This window comes from Diabrotica virgifera, chromosome 8 (assembly GCF_917563875.1).
Source record: "Diabrotica virgifera virgifera chromosome 8, PGI_DIABVI_V3a".
Classification (NCBI taxonomy): domain Eukaryota; kingdom Metazoa; phylum Arthropoda; class Insecta; order Coleoptera; family Chrysomelidae; genus Diabrotica; species Diabrotica virgifera.
In genome coordinates, this window is record NC_065450.1 from 79,235,818 (window position 1) to 79,258,680 (window position 22,863).

General features: G+C 32.2%; 1 protein-coding gene across 2 annotated transcripts in view; it reads right to left on the reverse strand.

Annotated features, from left to right (window-relative positions):
• Positions 1 to 1,759: 1,759 nt before the first annotated feature.
• The window catches only part of LOC126890372 (guanine nucleotide-binding protein G(s) subunit alpha), a 149,281-nt gene continuing 128,177 nt past the window's right edge, over positions 1,760 to 22,863 (reverse strand). For both annotated transcript variants that reach the window (XM_050659250.1, XM_050659249.1), the window contains exon 7: positions 1,760 to 21,885. In XM_050659250.1, the coding sequence (XP_050515207.1) occupies positions 21,739 to 21,885 (147 nt within the window). In that variant the 3' untranslated portion in view covers positions 1,760 to 21,738. The remainder of the gene's footprint in view (positions 21,886 to 22,863) is intronic.

Sequence of the window (22,863 nt, forward strand, 5' to 3'; positions counted from 1 at the left end):
AAGTTAGTTTTTTTCTACAGTTTATATTTTCGGAGTTATCTAAAAAAGCATCTCATTTCGCAGTTCATTTGTTTAGTAAAAAATGAAGCACCCACTTCTCGAATAGAACTTTTTGATATGTCGTTTATTAAACATTTCTTAATGAAATTACAAAAAGTTCTATCTTGTTTGATTTTTTCCGAAGTGAAAATCTATATACACTCCCCTAAATAGGCAATTTTGGATACGTGCTTCCTTTGAAGAAATGGCCTTAAAAAATTTACCATCCAGGGAAAGGTAGAAAGCAAAAGAAGTCGAGATAGATATCCCACACGATAGACGGGCCTTAGCAGATGTCCCTAGGACATCCATACCGTTTCGTTCGTTGCTATCCGGGACGGCAGGAGACGTAGTATCCTAGTTCATTCAGAGAGAAGAGCATATGTATCTCCTGATGAGGGGCTAAGAAGCCCCGAAACCGTTAGAGATTTTTGTTGCACTCTCTGATTGAACTAGAAATAAACTGCTCGTCAAAAGTTAGGTATATAGAAAATTCTGCTGAATTTTTATAGTAGATTTTTTCGTGAACAGATTAACGGATTCCGCTAATTTTTCTTTATTATTTTAGACTTTTCTTTAGTATTTACACAGTTATGCAAAGGTTTACTCAAACTTTTTTTGTACTTATACCGGGTGGAAGAAAAGAAATGTTTTTCTTATGTTAAATTTGAGTCGCCCTGTAGGGAGGACGATGTACAAATGGGAGTATATATCGAAATCGTATTGTAGTCTCATGTTTTGTGAATATCTTTAGAAATAAAAAAATAGACGGTTTTGTAATTTAACATGTGTTTTAACCGAAACAAAAGTTTGAGACACCTTGTAGGGAGAAAAAGGCACAAAGGTGAGTATACCTCGATATTCTGTTGTAGTCTCATATTTTATTTTTTTAATTTCTCTGATATCTTTAATAACAGAGAAACTAGACGATACTACTCTTTGGTATGTGTTTTAACTGATGACATGCGTCACATAACACATGTGAAACATATAAAAACATTAAAGAGCAATACCGTCTAGTTTCTTTGTTATTAAAGGTATCAGAAAAATTAAAAAAATAAGAGACTACAACATAATATCAGGGTATACTCACCTTTGTGCCTTTTTCTCCCTACAAGGTGTCTCAAACTTTTGTTTCGGTTAAAACACATGTTAAATTACAAAACCGTATATTTTTTTTGTTTCTAAAGATATCAGGGACATTCAAACAACAGCATGTTCACAAAACATAAGACTACAATATTATTCTGATGTATACTCACATTTGTACCTCGTTCTCACTACAGGGTGTCTCAAACTTAACACAAGATTTTTTTTACATATTTTTTTCTTCCACCCGGTATAAGTACAAAAAATAACCTTTGCACAACTGTGTGAATACTAAAGAAAAGGCTAAAATAAAAAAATAGCGGAATCCGTCTGTTCGCGAAAAAATCAACTATAAAAATCAGCATAATTTTCTATATCCCTAACTTTTGACGAGCAGTTTATAATGCGAATGCGGTTTCGGGTGCAACGAAATTGAAAATGTTTATTCATTTTTAAAGTTATCAATTGTCCAACTTAATCAAAAATTTTTAGTGGCGGAATTTTGTACCGGTGAGTGTATTATTCTCTTTCTTTTACAATGGGTTTCATCCTGTCACTATTTTTCTGAGCTCAAAACTGATTGGCCCTGGCCTAGGTTCTCACTGAATATGAATTGAAGTAAAACTGAATGTTGTATTAAAACAGGCTTTTATTTTAAACAATAATATAAAACGATTTTCATACAGCACACTATATAAAAAGGTAAGACCAAACATAATATAGATAGATTTTTTTAGCCAAGTTTTAAAACCAAATGACCAATGTGCCGTCTACAACGTCCATTCGAATTTAGTTTATGTTAGTCACTAATTAAAGTCATATATTTTAACTTCTAATATTCATAATTGCAACATTTCCAGATAACTAAGTTAACATGTTGGACTAAGAGCTGGCAACGTCGGAAAAATAATAATTTTAAGAAAGCTTGTTTTTTAACACAGAGTGTTTCATTAAGAATTGTCCATATAGTAACTGGAGAAACCTTAGCACAAAATACGAAGATTCAGCCTAAAACAATTCAATAAAATATTCCTGCTTGCCGAGATACAGAGTGTTTACAAATGAGGGGCTTGAAAGTAAAAGGGTTTAAGTGCCCTTTTTTCAAATTCTGACCTAAGTACAGATTCGCATACCTAAATGGTATAATAACTTGGTGGTAAATTGATCTAAGCATATTTCGCCCTACAGGCGCCATCTATCGCCATTACATTTTGTTCAATGAAAACAATTGCAGTTTGCTTTGGTAGTAAACAGGTTTATCCGTGCTCTTGAACCGTTTTACCACAAAACTATTTTTAGTATTCTGTAAAAACAAATAGTAAGAAACGGGTTTAAGTGCGCTTGAACCATTTTATCACAAAACTATTTTTAGTATTTTGTAATGTGTAAACACATGCTAATACAGGATTAATTTCAAGTAAATAAATATTAGATTTGTACCAATTTTGAAGACTAATTAAGTATTATGCAACGTGCCAGTTGTAGTTACACTGTGGATAACAGCTGGGACAAAAATGATTAGTAATATGTAGTTAACATCTGCACTTGAACCGTTTTACCAGTAACATTTATTAACACCATGTACCGATTCAAGTACATTTTTTTAATATTTGAAAAAAAGGAAGGATATAGTAAGGGTAATAATATACCCTTATGTTTTTATCACTTTATAGTACATTGTACACTAGACAAATTTTAGTTTAATGACTCATAGAATTTATAAAACTCGAAACAACTTTGAAGCTGATTATCTCAGAACTACCAAAACTGCACTTAAATCCTTTTACGTCTGGTCCCCTCAAATATTCTAAAATTTTTTAGCGCATTGTTTTAACACCCTTCTAATATTTTTTGTTCAAACTTGACAAACAGTTTACACATGTTAGGATACTTTCTTCTTCTTCAAATGCAAATTCACTAATGGATGTTAGCGATAACATTTTCCATTAACTCTCTGTTTCTTACAATATATATGAGATTAATTTTTTCGCTGTTACCAGAGGCTTGCTGTAGGGATACATACTTACGTTTTCCCCCTTTCCCCATCACAATCTACGCCACTGTCGTAATAACCATTTGAGCATGTTTATTTTATTCTTCTTTACTTTTTACGTAAGTATCTGTTGTCTCAATGCGATAGAGTAAGTAGTTTTCAAGTTATTTGCGTTTAAAGGTAATGGATTCAATAAGATTATGTATTTTAAACACATATTATTGAATACATTGACTTTAAACGCAAATAACTTGAAAACTACTCTATCGCATTGAGACAAAAGGATGATATTTACGTAAAGGTAACGAAGAATCAAAAAGCTATTCTGAAATGGTTATTACGACAGTGGCGTAGATTGTGAAAGGGAAAAGGGGGTAAAAGGAAGTATATATCTCTACAGCACGCCTTTGATAACAGCGGAAAACTATCTTTTAACACTAGTTAAAGTATCCTAACATGTGTAAACTGTCAAGCTTGAACAAAAAAATATTGGAAGGTGTTAAAACAATGAGCTAGAATCATTTTACAATATTTGTAATAAAACACTCTGTATCTAGGTAAGGAGGAATATTTAATTTAAGTGTTTTAGGTTAAATCTTTGTATTTTGTGCTAAGGTTTCTCCAGTTACTATATGAACAATTCTTAATGAAACACCTTGTATTAAAAAACCAGCTTTCTTAAAATTCTTTCTCGAAAACGTTGCTAGCTCTTAGACTAATTGATTGCAATCATTCCTATCTGTATATTCGTGTAATTGTTTTTTTTTAATTAATATATTTACATATTTGAGAAGAACAGAAAACAAGTACCGATATTTTACAATAATGTCTAAATACAAATAAACAAAAGCGACATACAATTATAAATATTTCTATGTGAAAATGTACATAAAAGGATATTTCTCATGAATTTTTTGTGCTTAGAAATGTACGTTTAGTTTTTAAATAATTTAAAAAAATATTTTCAATTTGTTAAGTTTTAACAACCAAAATCTGTATGTAAAATTGAGGTTTCGCTTTGTAATAATATATAGTCGAGAAGCTACCCCACCTGATAGTTCAGAAGAATGCACTTAACTCTGCGTATGAATTAAAATTGATGATTCACTTGAAATACGTGGGCCAATCGTAAAAAAGGTTCCCAATGCAATGCTGGGAGAAGCCTTACACATCAACTCTCCCTCTTTCTTACCCCACCAGTCTCGCCTCGCTGCATTGCTCAGTATCGGCCTAGCAACCTTCGAAGATGGAGGTCCCTGTCGCTGTTACTGCCAATGTGAAATTCATGCTGTGATACGTTTTTTAAATGCAAAATGGATTGACATTCATCGTCAGTTAATCGAATTTTATGGATAAAAGTGCATATCTGTTCAACATCTTCGCAAATGGTGTACAGAATTTAGTAAAGATCTGAGCGGAAGACCTTCAAATTCATCGTGAATTTCCGTTGGGCCTTCACTGAATTCTATACACCATTTGCGAACATGTTGAACATACATATATGCACTTTTACCCATAAACTTAGATGCAATGTAGCGAGTCGAAAGTGATGGGATAATAGAGAGGGACAGGTGATGTGTAAACATGTGTTGAATTATCCGATAATTTTTTGTCTGGTCAATAAAAGCGATCATAAGGGTCCAATATAGATTTTTACCGATTTACTTTGAAATTAACTTGCATTTAAATATGTAAAAGACTGGTTAAAAATTAGTTTGTCACAATTTTAAAATTGTAAAATTTTAAATTTCCCTTCAAATATATTGTTTCATTTTGTCTGTTGATTTATTTTACCACATATTTATCACTCCTGGGCGTATTTTGTTCAAAAGTGATCTATGATCCGTGAATATTCTGAATTTTTTGTTTTGGTTTTGGTATTTAGTCTTGTTTAAGTACAATGATGGTATTTTTAGGGTACAATCATTGCAATAATCGAATACCTGGCGCCATTACAGAATATTTTTATTGGTAAATGGACACATTTTGGAAGAAGCAATTTCCCTATGCGCAAGAATATACTGAAGACTTTCATCTCGCCCGTCATCTCGACATTTTCACGCTGCTCATCGACCGATATATTTTAGGGTCTTTGGTCTTTAAAGTAAATATTCCACCAACCGTTAGAGCTTTAGAGATAATTATTTTTCTAGCGGTTTTAAATACAAAATGTATTTCTGTAATTTAAAAATTACAAGGTATTCTATTTTAAGGTTCTCCCCTACATTACTTTCAATTTTTAGCATTCTGTCTATATAATTTTTAAAATGATTAACATTATCATCATTTTAAAAGCATCAATTAGTCATTTTTTCGCTGTCTCTCGTTTCTTCTCTTTTCTAGTAACATTTGCCGTTTTATTAATTTTGCTATTACTTATTTCATTTTCAAGAATTTCTATATATCTTAACCAATCTACTTCTTGCCTCTTTATAAAAATTGTTCTGTTTACATAGATATTATTAAATCAAATTAAAATCCAACTATAGTCTCATGTTTTCTCAACATTCTGTTTTTTTATTCATTCGCTTACGATAGACCATAAAAAAGTTAGGTACTTTAACAACTAGCCATGTTTTTCATCAATACAGGGTGTTTTTAAATAAGTATGGCAAACTTTATGGGGTAATTCTGCATGAAAAAATAATGACAGTTTGCTTTATAAACGGTATGTCTGCAAATGCTTAGTTTCCGAGATAGGGGGCGTTGAAATTTTTCTTACAAAGTGGCGATTTATTTATTGCTTTAGAACCGGTTGAGATATGCAAATGAAATTTGGTGGATTTTAAGAAGTATTTATTGCACATTTTTTGACATACGATTAAGAATTTAATATTCACCATTGGCGCGCCTACGGGTAATATGACGGCTCATATTACCCGTATGCGTGCCATTGGTGAATATTAAATTCTTACTTGTATGTCAAAAAATGTATAATAACTACGTCTTAAAATCCACCAAATTTCATTTGCATATCTCAACCGGTTTTAAAGCGATAAATAAATCTTGAGTTTGTAAGAAAAACTTCAACACCCTCTATCTCAGAAACGAAGCATTTGCGGACATACCGTTTATAATGCAAACTGTCATTATTTTTGCATGTAGAATTGCCCCTTAAAGTTTGTCATACTTATTTAAAAAGACCCTGTATTGATGAAAAAAATGGCTAATTGTTAAAGTACCTAACTTTTTTATGGTGCAACATATGAGGCGAATGAGGCAAAAAACAGAATGTTGAGAAAACATGAGGCTATAGTTGGTTTTTAATTTGAGTATTTCAGAAATGCTAGAATATTCCACAGGGTGATGCGAAGTTTGAGAAAAAAAACAGAGTTTCATTGGTACACCCGGTATACAATGAAAATTTACCTGTTTAGCAACAATATTATTACAGCGATATTTTTAAAGAAAATTTACAGGTTTAGGAAATTCGAGTCATCAAAAATGACCAATTTTTAAGGTGTCCGGTTAATTTTGCACCCCAGTGTATTATGTCTCTCATTAAATGAATTTAGGCTCCATCTGCTTACTAACTTACGACTTTCCAAGTAAGTTTTACTGTATTTACCTATTTATTAATAAACATATATTATTAAACATAAAACTGATTTTTTGCCTTTAGTTTCGGGTTTAGGATTTCGTTACAAGGTTAATTATTTAGTACTCAACCGAATTCTTAATATTGATATACTATAATAAAACATCTCAAAAATATTTATTTTCCTTTAAGTCCTCCAAAAAGTTCTATCATATTATATGCATCTATAAAACAGTTAGTGGTTGAATGTTTTGGGAACAGATAGACTGAGTCCTGGCGAAATTAAAGTCTTCAGTATATTCTTGCGCTAACAGTATACTCCCCTTTGAGTTAAGAGTTTTCAATAAAATTTAATGTTTCTTAGCCGGAGCTGTGAATTTCCATTCTCCTTTTTGCATTTTTGGTAAAGTAAAACATTTGTTCCGTAACAGTTGCGATTAAATAATTATTTCTACTGTAACAGATTGACATGAATTAAATTGTAATACATTTTGTTTCGAATGCGCATTCTTCCGACCTATCCGGGGCTTGTTAAACTAGCATCTGGACTAGTAAGAAAGTCTTAAAGGTTTCACAACATTTGATTCAAATACACTTTACTAATTTGCATATCTTATTTTAACATCGTTACTAAGAAACTGTCTATGTTTTCATTTTAAAAATTGATGACACCATCTAACTTACTTCGGAAAAAGGAAAATGTTCTCATTTACAAGTTACGGATATGATTCAATGATGAAATGGTTGTGATGGAATTTGATATAATTATATATACATTGCTGCCAAAGTCCAGAACAACCAATTGGTACATTTATTTTTAAAATTTTTGAAGTATATACGTTCTCGTTTAATGTCCACAGCTGAAGACGAAGATACGGAATACAATTATCACGAGTTGGAGCTTTAGTAGTTAAAAAAAGTTTCATCGAAGCATTTAGGATAAAATGGTATAATATTGATATTGTCATTATGCCAACTTAGACTTGACATCATTTTGATTAATGTGGATTCAAGTCTTAAATCTGTAGCTGACGAAATAAGATTTATCTCGAGACTCTGACAAATCCAGGTACCTGATTATTTTTTTAGTTGTTATCAAGTCTACATAAATAAAACCTATTGAATAAGATTGTGTAATGGTCGGCATTTACCCCGGAAAGAAAAAAGTTTGTGTCTTTGTTGTATTTTTCACATACCAACTCAAAATTGCCAGTAAAATAAAAAAGAAGTAGAAGAATAAGATTGTGTAGTGGTCGGCAGTTGTCCTTGAGAGAAAAAGTTAAATATCGTTAAAAAAAAGTTTAGTTGTTGTATTTGTCCGATGCCAACTCAAAATTTCTACTAAACCAAAGAAGAAAAAGAAGATTGTGTATTGATGGGCAGTTGCCCCTAGCGTGAAAATTGTTTATCTTGTTATGTTTGTCCCACACCAACCAAAATTTTCAGTTAACTAAAGAAGAGTAAGAAGAAGAAGCAAATTGTATAATGTACTAACTACTAATTGTAAGTGAATAAGGGATTTTTCCTTTATTCCGCGACGATGAGCTGGCCAAATACCCAAGTAAAAATCCCGGACAAATAATCCCCACAAATCTTTTTGGACAAAATATCCCCACAAAAAATCCCGGACAAAAAATCTCCAAGAAATATTTGCTGCCGACTAGTTCTCTAAAAGTTTTCCCGAAATTTTACCAAATTTCGAATTCCAATTCCATGCTGAAAACTTCAAAATTTACATGACAAAAGAGTGTGAGTTTTTTCAAAAATCGTGGAAGATATGGGGAATGAACTAAGGCTCCGTTCCCATGACAGGCGCTTGACGCGTGTTGTCAAGCGCCTGTCAAGAGAACGGGGCCTTAGCTCATTCCCCATTATCTTCCACGATTTTTGAAAAAGCGCACTCTTTTGTCATATACATTTTGAAGTTTTGAGCATGGAATTGGAATTCGAAATTTGGGAAAGTTTTAGGAAAATTCTAGAACTATTCGGCAGCAAATATTTCTTGGGGATTTTTTGTGGGTATATTTTGTCCAAAAAAATTTGTGGGGATTATTTGTCCGGGATTTTTTGTGGGGATTTTTTGTCCGGGGATTTTTGTCCAGGGATAATTTGTGGGGATTTTTTGTTCGGGGTTATTTGTCCGGACACCGATATTTCGGCATCTTTTTTTTTAATTATTAACAATTTAATGTAAAAAATGCAAATACAATTTTTTTCGATTTTTTGCTTACCACTAAAATATTATTTGGGGTAAAATTACAAAACTTTATCTTTTAAAACATAAATGGCTCTAAAACTGGAGATGAAGAAACTTACAATATTTTTTGAAGTTCAGTTTTTTGAACGCTTAAACTTTTAGTTCCCTCTTGGGAACATGGTCAGACTAATCTTCATTTCAGCCTCATTTTTAACACTCAGGCCGATGCCGCACTGCAGGAAGTTTGGCAGGATGGTGAATGGTAGATGCCTGCCTGGCGACCATCCAGCTACTTATACCACGAATAACAAAACGACGATAGTAGCCGCAGTGGCCTTCAACTATCATCTAACCATCCGGTGGTCCGCCAGGCGTCTATCCGCCCATATCAGTCGTGTTTGATAATCCATCCGGGTAGCCTCGCTATGGAGGAAAGCGTAATAAGTGCTGTGTATAAAAGAAGGGCAATTTGGAACCCAGCAGACCCACTATGTGACGAAACATGGCTAAAATATCTGTTTTATTTATTCTTTGCAGTTGCATTGAAAAAAATCCAATATTCGTCAGGTGAATTTAGAAAAACAATTTTTGCTTTAAATCGATTTTTCTCCACTTTCTGAAAAGTTTAGTGAGTGAGTTGTACCTCTAATATGACGATATGCTAAAAAACAAACCAAATGTAACGTAACAAATGAAACAAACGATTCCTTAGCAGTCAGTTGGATACTGACTTCTGACTTTGGATCCACCTTTAAAATCCACCCTCCAAGCCACCATCTAGCATCCTGCAGTTCGGCATCGGCTTCACAGACAATGCTGTTTTAGTATAATCTTATCCCTACTCTTTACCTAACCGTTTTAGTATAACTTTGTTGTTTGTTTAAATTCGTGTAAAACTGTCAACTTTTTAAATATGAAAGAAATAAAAATATAGTATAATTTTATCTATAACTTTTTGCGACAGCTATTTTAAAGCTTGTTTTATTTTAAAAGATAAAGTTTTGGTAATTTTAACTCAAATCTTAAGCTTTTAACAATCAACACTTTTTTTCATTGTTAAAAGTTATTTGAACTTTAAAAAACTGCTTCACAAACAATCGGAAAATTGGTATTTTTATACTAAATTGTTGATAATTAAAAAAAAAGGCCTATAACTAAAAACAATCAGATAATACCTGAATTTCTCACACTACCGAATAGGGTATTTTTTGCTTATTTCCCTTGTGTATTAATCAAACACCCCATCCCTATTTTTCTATCATTCTATTCAATTCGTCATTAGTTAAAATCCTCGAGGAATTTATTTATATTTTATTGCAACAAATAATTTTCTTCTTCTCTGTTCAAAAGTCAAAATTTCCAGTTTCATAATCATCCTTCAAGCAATCTTTTAATACTGAATTCGTCATCAGACATGGGCCGGTTGTTCGAATGCTAATCAAAAATCGAATCAAAAAATCATTATCAAATATTTAATTACTATCAACTTTGATTGGGTTGCTGAAAACATAATTGATTACAATTATGAGATTAATTAATTAAGAGGAAAAAGTAGCGATCAAGAGATAGCAAAAACGCGTTCCAAGATTGCGGCTGTAATTTTGATTTTTTCGAGATATTTGGCACACGTATTCGTAATATAATAAAGAATGGCGGTACAGAGCCCAATTTGAAAAATATATTAATATGTGGAAATTACTCCGTAATTAAATACAATATTAAAAAAACGAGGTTGTACCGCCATTAAGAAAAACAAAAAAATACAATTTCTTCAAATAAACTTTTTTATCCGATGCCTAGATTTTGTGTCATTTTGGAACTACTAAAAATGTTTATTTCATTAGTATGTAGTTCCAAAATGACACAAAATCTAGGCATCGGATAAAAAAAGTTTATTTGAAGAAAGTGTATTTTTTTGTTCTTAATGGCGGTACAGGCTCGTTTTTTTAATATTGTATTTAATTACAGAGTAATTTCCACATATTAATATATTTTTCACATTGGGCTCTGTACCGCCATTCTTTATTATATTACGAATACGTGTGCCAAATATCTCGAAAAAATATTCAAAATTACAGCCGCAATCTTGGAACGCATTTTCGCTACCTGTTGATCGCTACTGTTTCACCTTAATCAATTATGTTAATAATTGTTATGTTAATTAATAATTAATTAATCAATCAATTATGCTAATTATCATAATGATAGTTAACATCATTGATTGCAATTAACTAATTGGCGTATTTTGGACATTGGCGTATAACAACGGATTTTGTTATTTGATGGTTGCTAAAGGGACTTAAATATAATCAACTTCTTGATTAGAGTTCGAACAATCGGTCCTATAAATAAAAAACAAATTTTACATATTTAACAAATCCTGTTTTTTCTGTCAAACTCTTGCTCTTCTCGAACTAAAATTATATTTCGAAAAATAATTTATTGCAACAAAATTTTATAAATAAATTAAAAAAGCAAGTGTAAAATTAATACAACCGAATTATCGGAAAGAGGCTGAAGCCCTGGATTTTTTCTCCTAATTAATGACATATAGACTCCCTTGAAATAAATCTTTACTCATAGATTATACATTAAAACAGAATTTAATATAACCATGAAACATTAAAAATTTTTATTTAGTACTAAAGATACACCAACAAAAAATATATTTAAATTGTTGATACTGTTTTTATTACTTTTTTTTATAAAATACTTGTCGAATCACTGTTTTTAAATTATGACATATTCAACATTATCTTTTTAAAAGTTTCATTAAGTTAAAACCACACTGGTACTCTAATAATGGAAGCGTCTGGCAAATCATATGATTTTTTTTATAGATATCACATGTCTTAAGAACGAAATGCTTTCAAAAAAAAAAGATAGAAATAGGTAAACTCTTTGAAGAGATTTTATTAAAAAGTGAAACTTGTATTAAATAGTTATTTTTTTAAATAACTCACGATGTTTGATTAGTATTTAGCAACTCTCTAATTGTTACTTTTATGTACCTAATTACGCAAATAATATAGAAAAAACAGAATCTAGAAAGAGCGAGATAGGAACAGAATGGTTGAGGTCATCATCATTATCATCAACCCGTACGCGTCCACTGCTGGACTTATGTCTTCCTCAGCTCTTTACATATGTCTCTGTCCTGTGCGACTTGCCCCAGTTACTGATAAGCTTCAGATCGTCGGTCCATCTGATTGGTGGGCTTCCTCTGCTCAGTAGTGCTTCTTCTCGTGGCATCCACTCGACAATACGTTTTGTCCATCGGTTGTCTGGTAATGCTGCAACGTGTGTTGTCCAATTGCACTTTAGGGACTCGATTCTTTCGACAGCATCTGTTGTTTTTGTTCTACGACGTATTTCTTCGTTTGAGATTCTGTCCCTCAGGGAGACACCCAACATCTAGTGCTCCATAGTCCTCTGAGTTACGCGAATCTTGTTCACTACCTCTTTTGTAAGTGTTAATGTTTCCGCTCCATAAGGCAACACACTGGTCAAAGATTTTCCTTTTCAGGCATATAGTTAAGTCCGATTTAAATGCATAGTTCTGTTCCGATAGTGGGTGTTAACGGAATCAATTAAAAATAAGTGTAAACAACGAACAGTAATATTTATTTTATTTTGGTTAAAAGGCCTGCTTATTCATATCGTAAAGAGGGTTGTTTATTATTTGATGACAGCGAGAGTGCGTCTGAACTGCCTGCCTGCCGTGACGATACTGCAGAGATCACAACACGGTCATCATGTTTGCGGTTTTACAATATGGCTAGAAAAGGCAATAAATTACTACATCTGGCGTTTTAAAAGCTCACAACCTTTCTGTAGTTTTAAGAAACGTCTTCGAATGCATTTCCAAAGTGCGTTGACATAAGGTCTGATAAGGTAATTAATTTATGGGGAATTCAGTTTGTTAAACTGAACACACCAAAAACATATGGTTAGGGATACATTTCGTTTCGTAAAACTTTCTTAGCATCTGGTTTGTATATTAAATGTTAATTTTATATGACCGTTTTGAGAAAAGTTATTAAAAAATAAAATTAACAAAAATAGTAATTAAAGCGTGTCGCCACAGTTCAATTTACCAAACGCTGCTCTGGCTCATCATATTATGCTCCAGACATGGGAGCTCAGATATGTCGGGTTATCACTGCCCAACCGAATTTCATGTCCCAATTACTTGCACGCGGCTCAATATCCCTTCCATCAACAACAATATTACGATTTAGCACCAGATCAGTCATTATTTGCGTCTTGTTCATGTTAATATGTTTAGTCCGACCTCTAAGGACGAGTGATATAATTTGTTCAACATTATAAAAATACTGTAATTTGATACCGATTTCCGAAGTGCAAGTCAAAAAGTCAAGTAAATTAAATTTCCTACTTAAATTGTGACTTATTTCCCAAGTAAAATAGTAAATTGCATAAGATGCCCCAAAGAAATAACTTCAGAACAATACGTAAGAACGTTTTTTTAGTTTCTCTCTCACATCTTCAAGCTACGCAAGGCATTCCAATATTTCGTTCACCGATTGAACTCGTCCGGGGGTGCCTTTTCCAAAGAAAGGGTGGATTTAGTTGGCAGGCGACTGGTCAGAGAGTATGCAACACATATAATCCATACTTTGTACGCTATCTCCTAGCATGTGTTCCTAAAGTATTAATTTTAAAGAGTTCTTAAGATTTTACTTATTTCTACTATGACAGTGAACACATTTCGTCTTTCAGATCTCTGATACTTGAGCAAGTATTAAATATCTTCCACTATAACCAGTTCATCACAAAATGTGCACTTACATAATATATATTAAAGTGCCGACTTGTTGCTTTCAGCTTCTATAAAAATAAGATGTACTGTACTGTTTCTTTCAACAAACAAGTACTAGTTAGCAGTTATGTTCTTAATTTTATCGATATATATCTATGAAGACATTTGTTGCTATATTTCTTATCTAACTATAGTGCAGTAACTGAAGGTTTTCATCTCCGATTTCGTTGAACTTTCATTGATTTTCATAAAAATTAGGTGAGTAGTTAGAAGATATCTCAAGAAACGAAAAGTGACATGGTGCCAACTTGCGCTTTTATCCTGGGGCGGATACCACCCCTTCTCGAAAGTGAAGATTATTTTATTTAAAACAATAATTCCATAAATCGATAGAGGGACAAGTTCTAAGCAAAAGTTGTTTCAAGTTATTAAAATAAATCAATACTTTTTGAGTTATAAAAGATCAAATATTTAACCATGCATTTAAAGCGGTTTTTACAAAAAAATTATTATTGCGAAAATTGAAGACAATAAAAAAATCTTCAGTATTCAGTTTGAATACAAAAAATATTCAAACTTATATAATGGAACTACGATGTACTTTAATAAAAAATAATAATAAAAAAATAAAATTTACTTACTAAAAACTTGTCAAAGTACTCAAGAATACTTATTAAATGAGTTCCAGAAGAAGTTGATAGCATCAAAAGTAAGCAAGTTATGATGAAAATAAGAGATAATAATCCTTTCGAATTTTTTAGGAAAAAGTGAAAAATAAATACGTCATTTCCACAAGAATTAAGATTTCTAGTAATTCCTATAAGACCCTTTTTATTTTAGCATAAGTAATGACATCAAAAATTTTGACTGGTTTAGAATGCATAATTTTGAAAAATTCCGATTTAAATTTTCGTAATTTTCATTTTCTTTTGATAACAGCTCCAAAAATACTCGATATACGTAAAACATGATACAAGATCAAATTTTAGTTTTTTTCTTTAGCAAACATTATACTTATTTTATTTTATTATTTTTGTGGCGTAAAAAATAATCGAGATAGAAACGTTTAAAGCCTAAATTTGACTGCGAGAACTATGTAACCAGGGCCCTTTGAAATTACTTTTCAAATTGTTTTGTTTTTCAAAAAAATCATTTACATTTTTTTGAAAAAATATTTAAAGGAAAATTTTGAAAAATTTTTGGAGCATAAATTTTAATTCTATAAACTTCTTTGGGAGTTCATTTTATATACATTTCAAAGTACTTTGACAGGTTTAGTAAGTATATGTTATAAAATGCATCGTTTTTCTGTTATTATTAAACGCTTTTCTTTACTTCAACAGTTTGCATCAAATCTTTAGACATTAATTTGACTGACTTTTCTTCAATGCAAATGAATGAAAATTTGCAGACATATGCATTCGCGGGAACAATACACTAATAGTCAACATAATTTTTTTTTATATTTATTAATTGTTTAAATAAAAAAAAAAAACGATTTTAATGGAAAATGCTTAAATTCTCTTGTTTTTTACCATGTAGAAACTTGAAACTTTTACGGATTGTAGCTAATGATATGAACTACACATAATTTCACTTTTTACGTTAATTGTTTACGTTATGCTTCATAAATAAACAATACAGTTTCAAATTTTAAACGCTCGTATATTTGTTTATATATAAATCGGCGTTTATTCGTGTCAAATTTCAATACGATACGAAACAAAACTTCAACCATAACTCGAATTCAAAAAATTCGTGTTTTTATCGTAGTGTTAGAAAAACCACCGCTAGAGACGTTTTGTGCTACAATAACCACTAGAATTCGTTTTGGCGTATTAATTAATTTCGCTTTTCTTTAGTTCAATCGTTTGGGTCAAATCTTTGGACGTTAATTTTACTGCCTTTTCTTCAATGCAAATGACTAAAAATTTGCAGACATGCATTCGCGGGAAAAATAAACGAAAAGTCAATAAAAAACGATTTTAACGGAAAATGGTTAAATTCTCTTGTTTTTTACAATGAAGAAACTTGAAACTTTTACAGATTGTAGCTAATTATATGAACTATACATAATTTTACTTTTTACGTTAATTGTTTACGTTATGTTTCATAAATAAACAATAAAGTTTCAAATTTTTTGCCGATTCCGACTACTTTTCATGTTTGTACATCATATGTTTTATACATATTTTAATAAACATGACGATATATTTTAATGTTTGAAAAGTGTAAGACTAAAAAGTAAAAAATGAAAAAATATAAAAAAAATATTTTTAAGAAATGCTTTTCTTTAGTTACGAGTGACTAAAATTAAACATATTATAAAAAAATCAACTAAAAAGCAAAAAATAAAAAAAATTGAAAAAATCTAACACATTCGTTAAAGAAAAGCGTGCTGCGAAAACAGTTTATTCGATGAAGACTAAGAATTTGTTCCTCTGTCAATGTATGAGGTTACTTTTAATAAAATAATTTCCATCCCCGAGATGGGGTGGAATCCACCGACAAGATAAAAGCGCAAGTTGGCACCATGTCACTCTTGATTCTTGAGGTATCCTCTAACCTCTCACCAATTTTCATGAAAATCGATGGAGGCTCACTGAAATCGGAGGTAATAGATCATATCCACCTTCAGTGACTGTACTACTACTCTCTAGCGTGTTTCGAATTTTTTATCTACACTTTAGGTACAGAATTTTAGATAAAAATTGTAGAATATCAAAAAATAAATTGTCTCGAGAAAATTGCTTGAAAAATAAAGGATAATTTGTGAAGTTCTATACAATATACAATTAGGTATAATATTTTTACTTAAACATTTATTTTTACAGTTTTTTTAATCGTGACGTTTTTTAAATTACGTATTACTAGATATTAATTAATACACATATGCTGTAATGCTACGTTATCACATTCTAAACAATACCTACAGAATTTTTAAATGTACAAGAAAATTTCAAGAAGAACCACCATAAGGTCCGTTCCCTATTTATTCCTAAGTCGTAATAGTGTAACGGATCGCGAAAAGGATATAATATAACAAAAAGTATATACAGTAGGAAAAATGAAAGAATACCCATGAACAAACATATAAAACACGCTGTATTTTCCTGTCACCGTGTCACAAAGAAAATTGCCCAGCGCAAGTACATGTAATAATTATTATTACGTGTACTTGTGCTGAGCAATTGTCTTTGTGACATGGTGACAGGAAAATACAGCGTCTTCTATATGTTCGTTCATGGGTATTCTTTAATTTTTCCTACTGTATACCCCTTTTACTACAAAAACACGCTGACAGTCAATATTTCTGACGTCAAAGCATTGCCAAAAGATTAGAATATGATTTTCATTATGACCATACTTCTTAAGCTATGTGTCAGATATATTTTTGTTTGTTTTTGTTTACTGTACAAATAATGTATAAAATTCTTTATTCTAATTAATGATGACAACCGGTTTTCATTACTTGCCGAAATATATTAATATGCCGAAATATATTAATTAACAATAATACCAATATTTATAGTGTATAATCAATAAAATAAGATTATTTAATATTTTAAGGCTGACATTTTTATGACAGATGCATGTAATATCTACGAATAAAATATTATAAAATATACGAATAAAAAGTATTTTTATTTCAATAACTATACTTTAGTATTTTTTTATTTTTTAGTGTTAGGTTAGTAATATAAATAATAATAAAGTACCCGTGAACACATAATTTAGATAAAAATTCCAAAGCGATTATTTCTTTATAAACAATCTCGTGCTAACCTATATTTTACTTGCATTAAATACTAGTCAGGACATGCATCTGTCACTTTTAGCTTTAAAATATTAAATGATCTATTTTATACATTATACACTATAATATTCTTCTTCTTCTTTTTATATTAGGCCGCTTGACCCGTTCTTAACCGATTTTGAGCTTATATTCGTAGCTGTGATGTTTATTGGCAGCTATCTCGCTACCTTTTAAAGGGCATTCCTATTGGTCTCTTGCCTGTTGGCTTCGAATCCCTGGCTATACGGGCTATTCTCTCGCTGTCCATTCTCATCACATGCTGATTCCACTCTCATCGGCTCTGTCTTCCCCACCGTACTATATCTTGTATGTTATAGAGATCTCTTATTCTGTCGTTCGGTATTCTGTCTCTCAGTGTTTTGCCAGTTATTGACCTCAACGTTCTCATTTCTGATGTGCTCAGTATCATCTTGCTTTCTGCTGTGTCACATCTTGTTTCTATCGTGCACGTCATAATCGGTGTTACACATGATTTGTATATGCATTCTTTCCCTTCCAGCCTCACATCTTTATTTCTCCAGATGACATCCCTCAGACATCCTGACACGTAATTAGCTTCATTTGCTTACTTAACATCACCATAACTACATATTTCGACTCCCAGATATTCGAATCTCGAGACTTGTTCAATTAGTTCGTTGTTAATTACTAATTTGCATCTTATGGGTTGTAATGATATGATGCCAGCGATGGGCCGGTCGACCAGAGACAACCGTAGGAGCAGCCGTGTTGGAGCATAGCACCGCTGGGGGAAACAGAAGGAGTAGTGGCATCGAGAGCATATTTAAGGTGAGCCAGGAGAATGAGAAAATTAGTCGTTGCTAGCGTGTTGAACTAACAACAGCCCGATTGGCAAAGATGCACCGTTGGTGAGGTGGAACTATGCCTAAGTAGGTGGACGCCACCGTGGTGAAGTGGGGTCTTGCCATGACCGTTATCGCAGTGTACTGTAGGTTAGATAACTGTAGGTTATCGGAGATTAAGCGTCGTCAGCATAACAGAGGATTTTTATTTGTATTTCTGCCATCTTATATCCTTCTTCTGTACTTTTAATGTTTATGATTTTGTCCATTACTGAATTAAAAAGCAATCGGCTCAAGCTATCCCCTTGTCTGATTCCCGAGTTGATTTCTACTTCCGATGTTAGTTCATTCTCGATATCATGTATGATAATATTGTTTTTAATTAATATATTTCGGCAATTAATGAAAACCGATTGACATCATTAATTAGAATAAAGAATAATAGATATTATTTGTACAGTAAACATTTAAACAAGAACAAAAAAAATATCTGACAAGTAATGATGCCTAACTTCTCACTACACAATAAAGATGGCGATAAGAAAAGTCACATTATAATATTTTGGCAGTACTCTGGCGTCAGAAATCTTGACTGAAGTAAACGCGTTTTTGTAGTAAAAAGGGTACAATCATAAAAGAACTGTTAATGATTACAGTCCAAATTTAAAATCAAAAATAATCGTCGCTAGTGAATTCTCTATTGGAATTATCAGTGTGGTTATATATCAGTGTGGTTTTAACGATATAATTTATTTCATTTGATATTTTTTAAGTTTTGTACAAAAAATACTTATGTCTACATCCTTTCACTTGTTTTCTTACAGCAAAGGATTATTCTCAAAATCTGAATGGTCAAAACGTTTTCAGGTAAATGTATAACAAATGTGCTCACAATATTCCTACTTTGTGCTATTTTACTCTTAAATTACTATTCTGACCTCACCACGGAGGAATGGATACCCAACAACTAATTTGGCTTTTGAAAAGAACACTCAATGATAGAGCAGGTTCATAGAATAGTACACCCCATAAATTCTGCAATAGAAAGCAAACAGTACTGCACAGCTGCCTTTCTAGATGTTAGTCATAGATTGGCACAGGCCTGATTTTCAAAATCAAGAAATATCTTCCCATCGCCTACCTGAAACTGTTAAAATCTAAAAGGTAAGGTAAAGTTTTCATTCTAATAGCAACATTAATAATATTGAAAAATATTAAAAATATTACTAAAAGATTTTTAAATGAAAACTTTTTGGTCCATTTCCTTGGTAACACCTCCAAGGCTTCTACAATATGCAAGCCAGATGGATGCTGAAGCGAAGAAGACAAGAGGGAATTCAAAGTGAGAGACAATTCCAAACAAGAGTGAATGAAAGTAATGCCAATGATTATTCCATAATATCTGGTGACCCACCAATATTATATGTGCTTTACACAGCAGATCAGCAGATCTACCCTCCGATAATGAAACCATCACTGGTACGTTTTCAGATGATGCTGTCATCCTTGCAAAAAATCGAGACGTGGTCAAACAAGGGGAGAATTAACATAAATGAAACACAATCAGTCCAAGAGAATCAATCATTTCCGGTTTCAAAGATAATCTACAAAATGTTAAATTGCATTATTTGTAGATTATATTTCTTTCATTACCTAGGACTTACGAAGTCCAACCCCTTGTTTATTTATTTGTGTATTATATACTACAATCATGTAGGGCAAATATGAAATAAGAGCTGTACCATACATCCCAAAAATTAATCCTTAACATTTTCAGCTTCTTTTTTCAGTTTTCTATTGCGTATAGCTCATATAATATACAGGGAGAGTCATCATTTTTGTTACAAAGTCATCTATGTCGGTGAATCTGGTTAAAATATGTTTGTGGCATTTAAGATCTCCAAAAACTGTGACACATCAAAAGCTACCTTTTTATGGAACTCTCCATTTTTAACTGAATATAAAAATGAGGTAAACCATAAAGGGTTGGTTGCTATACTGCAGTGTCAAAGGGTTTTATACAGTGCCAGTTACTGTGAAAATCTTATTTTCATAATAAATAAGTTTTATAAAATTCTCCTGTCACAGTGGCAGTTGCTAAACTCCACCGATACGTCTAAAGGTGGGAAACTATCAATATAATGTAAATTTATAGGTTTCTATTGATAATTTATCACCTCTACCAGTTTCTTCTCTTTTTAGTCACAACGTATTATGTCTTCCACATTTTACGCTATTTTGCCGGTTATTGAGCGCACTCATCACTGCATAACAGGACCTAATAGGCCATAACAAATATGCCATAATTTTATGCCCTCCCTAGAATATAACAAGTGTGTTTATGGTATCCGTTTCCAAGGTAAAATAAACAAATAATAATATGCAAATGATAAATAAAAGCTTTAACACAATGTGGAACATTCTGTATTACTTATCATTTTTAAATTCAATTATTGTGAAGCAATATTGAGAACAATTTGTTCAAATCTTTATTTTGATCACATTATTAATTCTTTTAAGTTAGCTATTTTTTGTACAATTCTTTGTCTTTTCAATCTTCTAAATAAATTTTTCAATGCGTTTTACTACATTGTACTACATATGTACGATCCCTTTGAAAAAATGGCACATTAAATTTATATGAAAGGTTTTGCACACATATACTACAACGTCATTGTCAATGTCAACTGTCAATATCAATTGTCAATGTCACTATCAAGGATAGATAAGAATTTTGTATTTGTAAATGCATAAACATGTCTAAACATCGTTTAATGTTTCACGGTAAACAAAATAACGCAACTGTCTGTAATTTTAACAAATGTTTAATAATTACTCCGAATAGACATACTGATTGTTTCGGGCTTAAAAAATCGATAAAAAAGTATATCAAAATATTGTTAAACATTGTAAATTGAGCAAACAGTTACCTTTTTAAATCAAAATTGATCAGATATCGAATTTCTTTTTGTAGTAAAGATTTATATATTTTCCTCTATTTATATATATTTATCCAAAATACTTAGATATTCTTTTAGTCTGAGATTGATTTAACGTCCATAGTTTTATAGAATCGCCTGGACCATAAAGATTATTTTTTATCAAACCAAAATGTTTTATATTCGGTTATAGTTTTAACCTTTCACTGCGCATGGCACGGACCCGTGTCAGGCTGAGTTTTCAGATAGTACGAGCGACACGGATCCGCGACACAGGCACATTCTCACTTTCATTGCCTTCTGGGCATGTCTTCCAGCAAAATGTAGCCGTGAAAGGGTTAAACAGTCAAGTACTATTTAAAAATGAGTTTTCAGCTAATGGAGATGAAAAGAGAAACGAAAAATAATGGCTATTTCACTGGCCATTCGCTTCTTGTAGCTGCTACATCGACGTACACTGATGTGAACGCTGTTAGCCGGCCAAAAGGGAGGAATTAAGCGCTGGAGACCAAAAAATATGCTTGAAATAGAGGTGGGCGGTTATAATAGTTCATACTGACGCAGATGCATACGTTGGATAATGTCACGGCAGTCGTTAAATACTCTCTTTATGTTTTCCGTGTCCACAGCACATGTAAAATGGGGATAACAGTAATGCTTGCCCTCACCTGAAGCTGTACTTATGCGCTAAAAAATAAAAACAATATTAATCATTTATAATAACTATTTAAAATTTAAAATAATCCAGTGCCGTAACCAGGAGGGTTTTGGGGGTTATAGCCCCGCCCCCACATTGGAACGTACCCCCCACATTGGAACGTACTTTGAGTTCTATACGCTTAACACCCCCCTTAATTTTCTATACCCCCAGAGACCCTCCAGTAGTTGTGACCCCCTCCTAGGATCATCCTGGTTGCGCCGTTGAAATAATGACGACACCGTCGTTATTGCGGACAGTGCTGAGGATTTGCAACGACTTTCAACGTCATAACCAGAGGAGGACATAACTTGAGACTGAATATAAACACAAATAAAACAAAAGTAATGACTGTTATGATATCAGTCTGGATAATACTGGATTAGTTAAAGTGCTTGAAATATTTTCAAACGAATTTCATCCAGAACAGAATTATTCAATATACATATATGGGGAGCATATTATGAGAAGAGCACTTGAAGGATGGGAAAAAGGCATCTCAATAAATGGACATAGAATAAACAAACTACGTTTCGCAGATAACACAGCCCTTCTTGCAAATAGTCAAGTAGAGCTGACTGATCTTATACGACTGGTTGAAAACGAAAGTCAAATATTTGGTCTGCAATTAAACATATCAAAGACAAACATAACAATCATCCACACATAACCAAAATTGATCGGTTTGAGGTTGTGAGCTCACACTTTGGGATCAATGATCACAAACACAGGAAGAAATTAAACGTAGATGTGACCTAGCAAAAGTTGCCACAGCAAAAAGGACCAAAATATGGAAGGATTGTCAAAGTTCAAGAGCGTTAAGAATGAGGTTGATCACTGCTTAATATTCCGAATACTGACCTACGGATGTGAATCTTGGACCCTGAGTCAATCAGAAAGAATAAAGATAGACTCCACTGAAATGTTTTGTTGGAGACGAATGCTATGAATTCCTTGGACGGACCGTA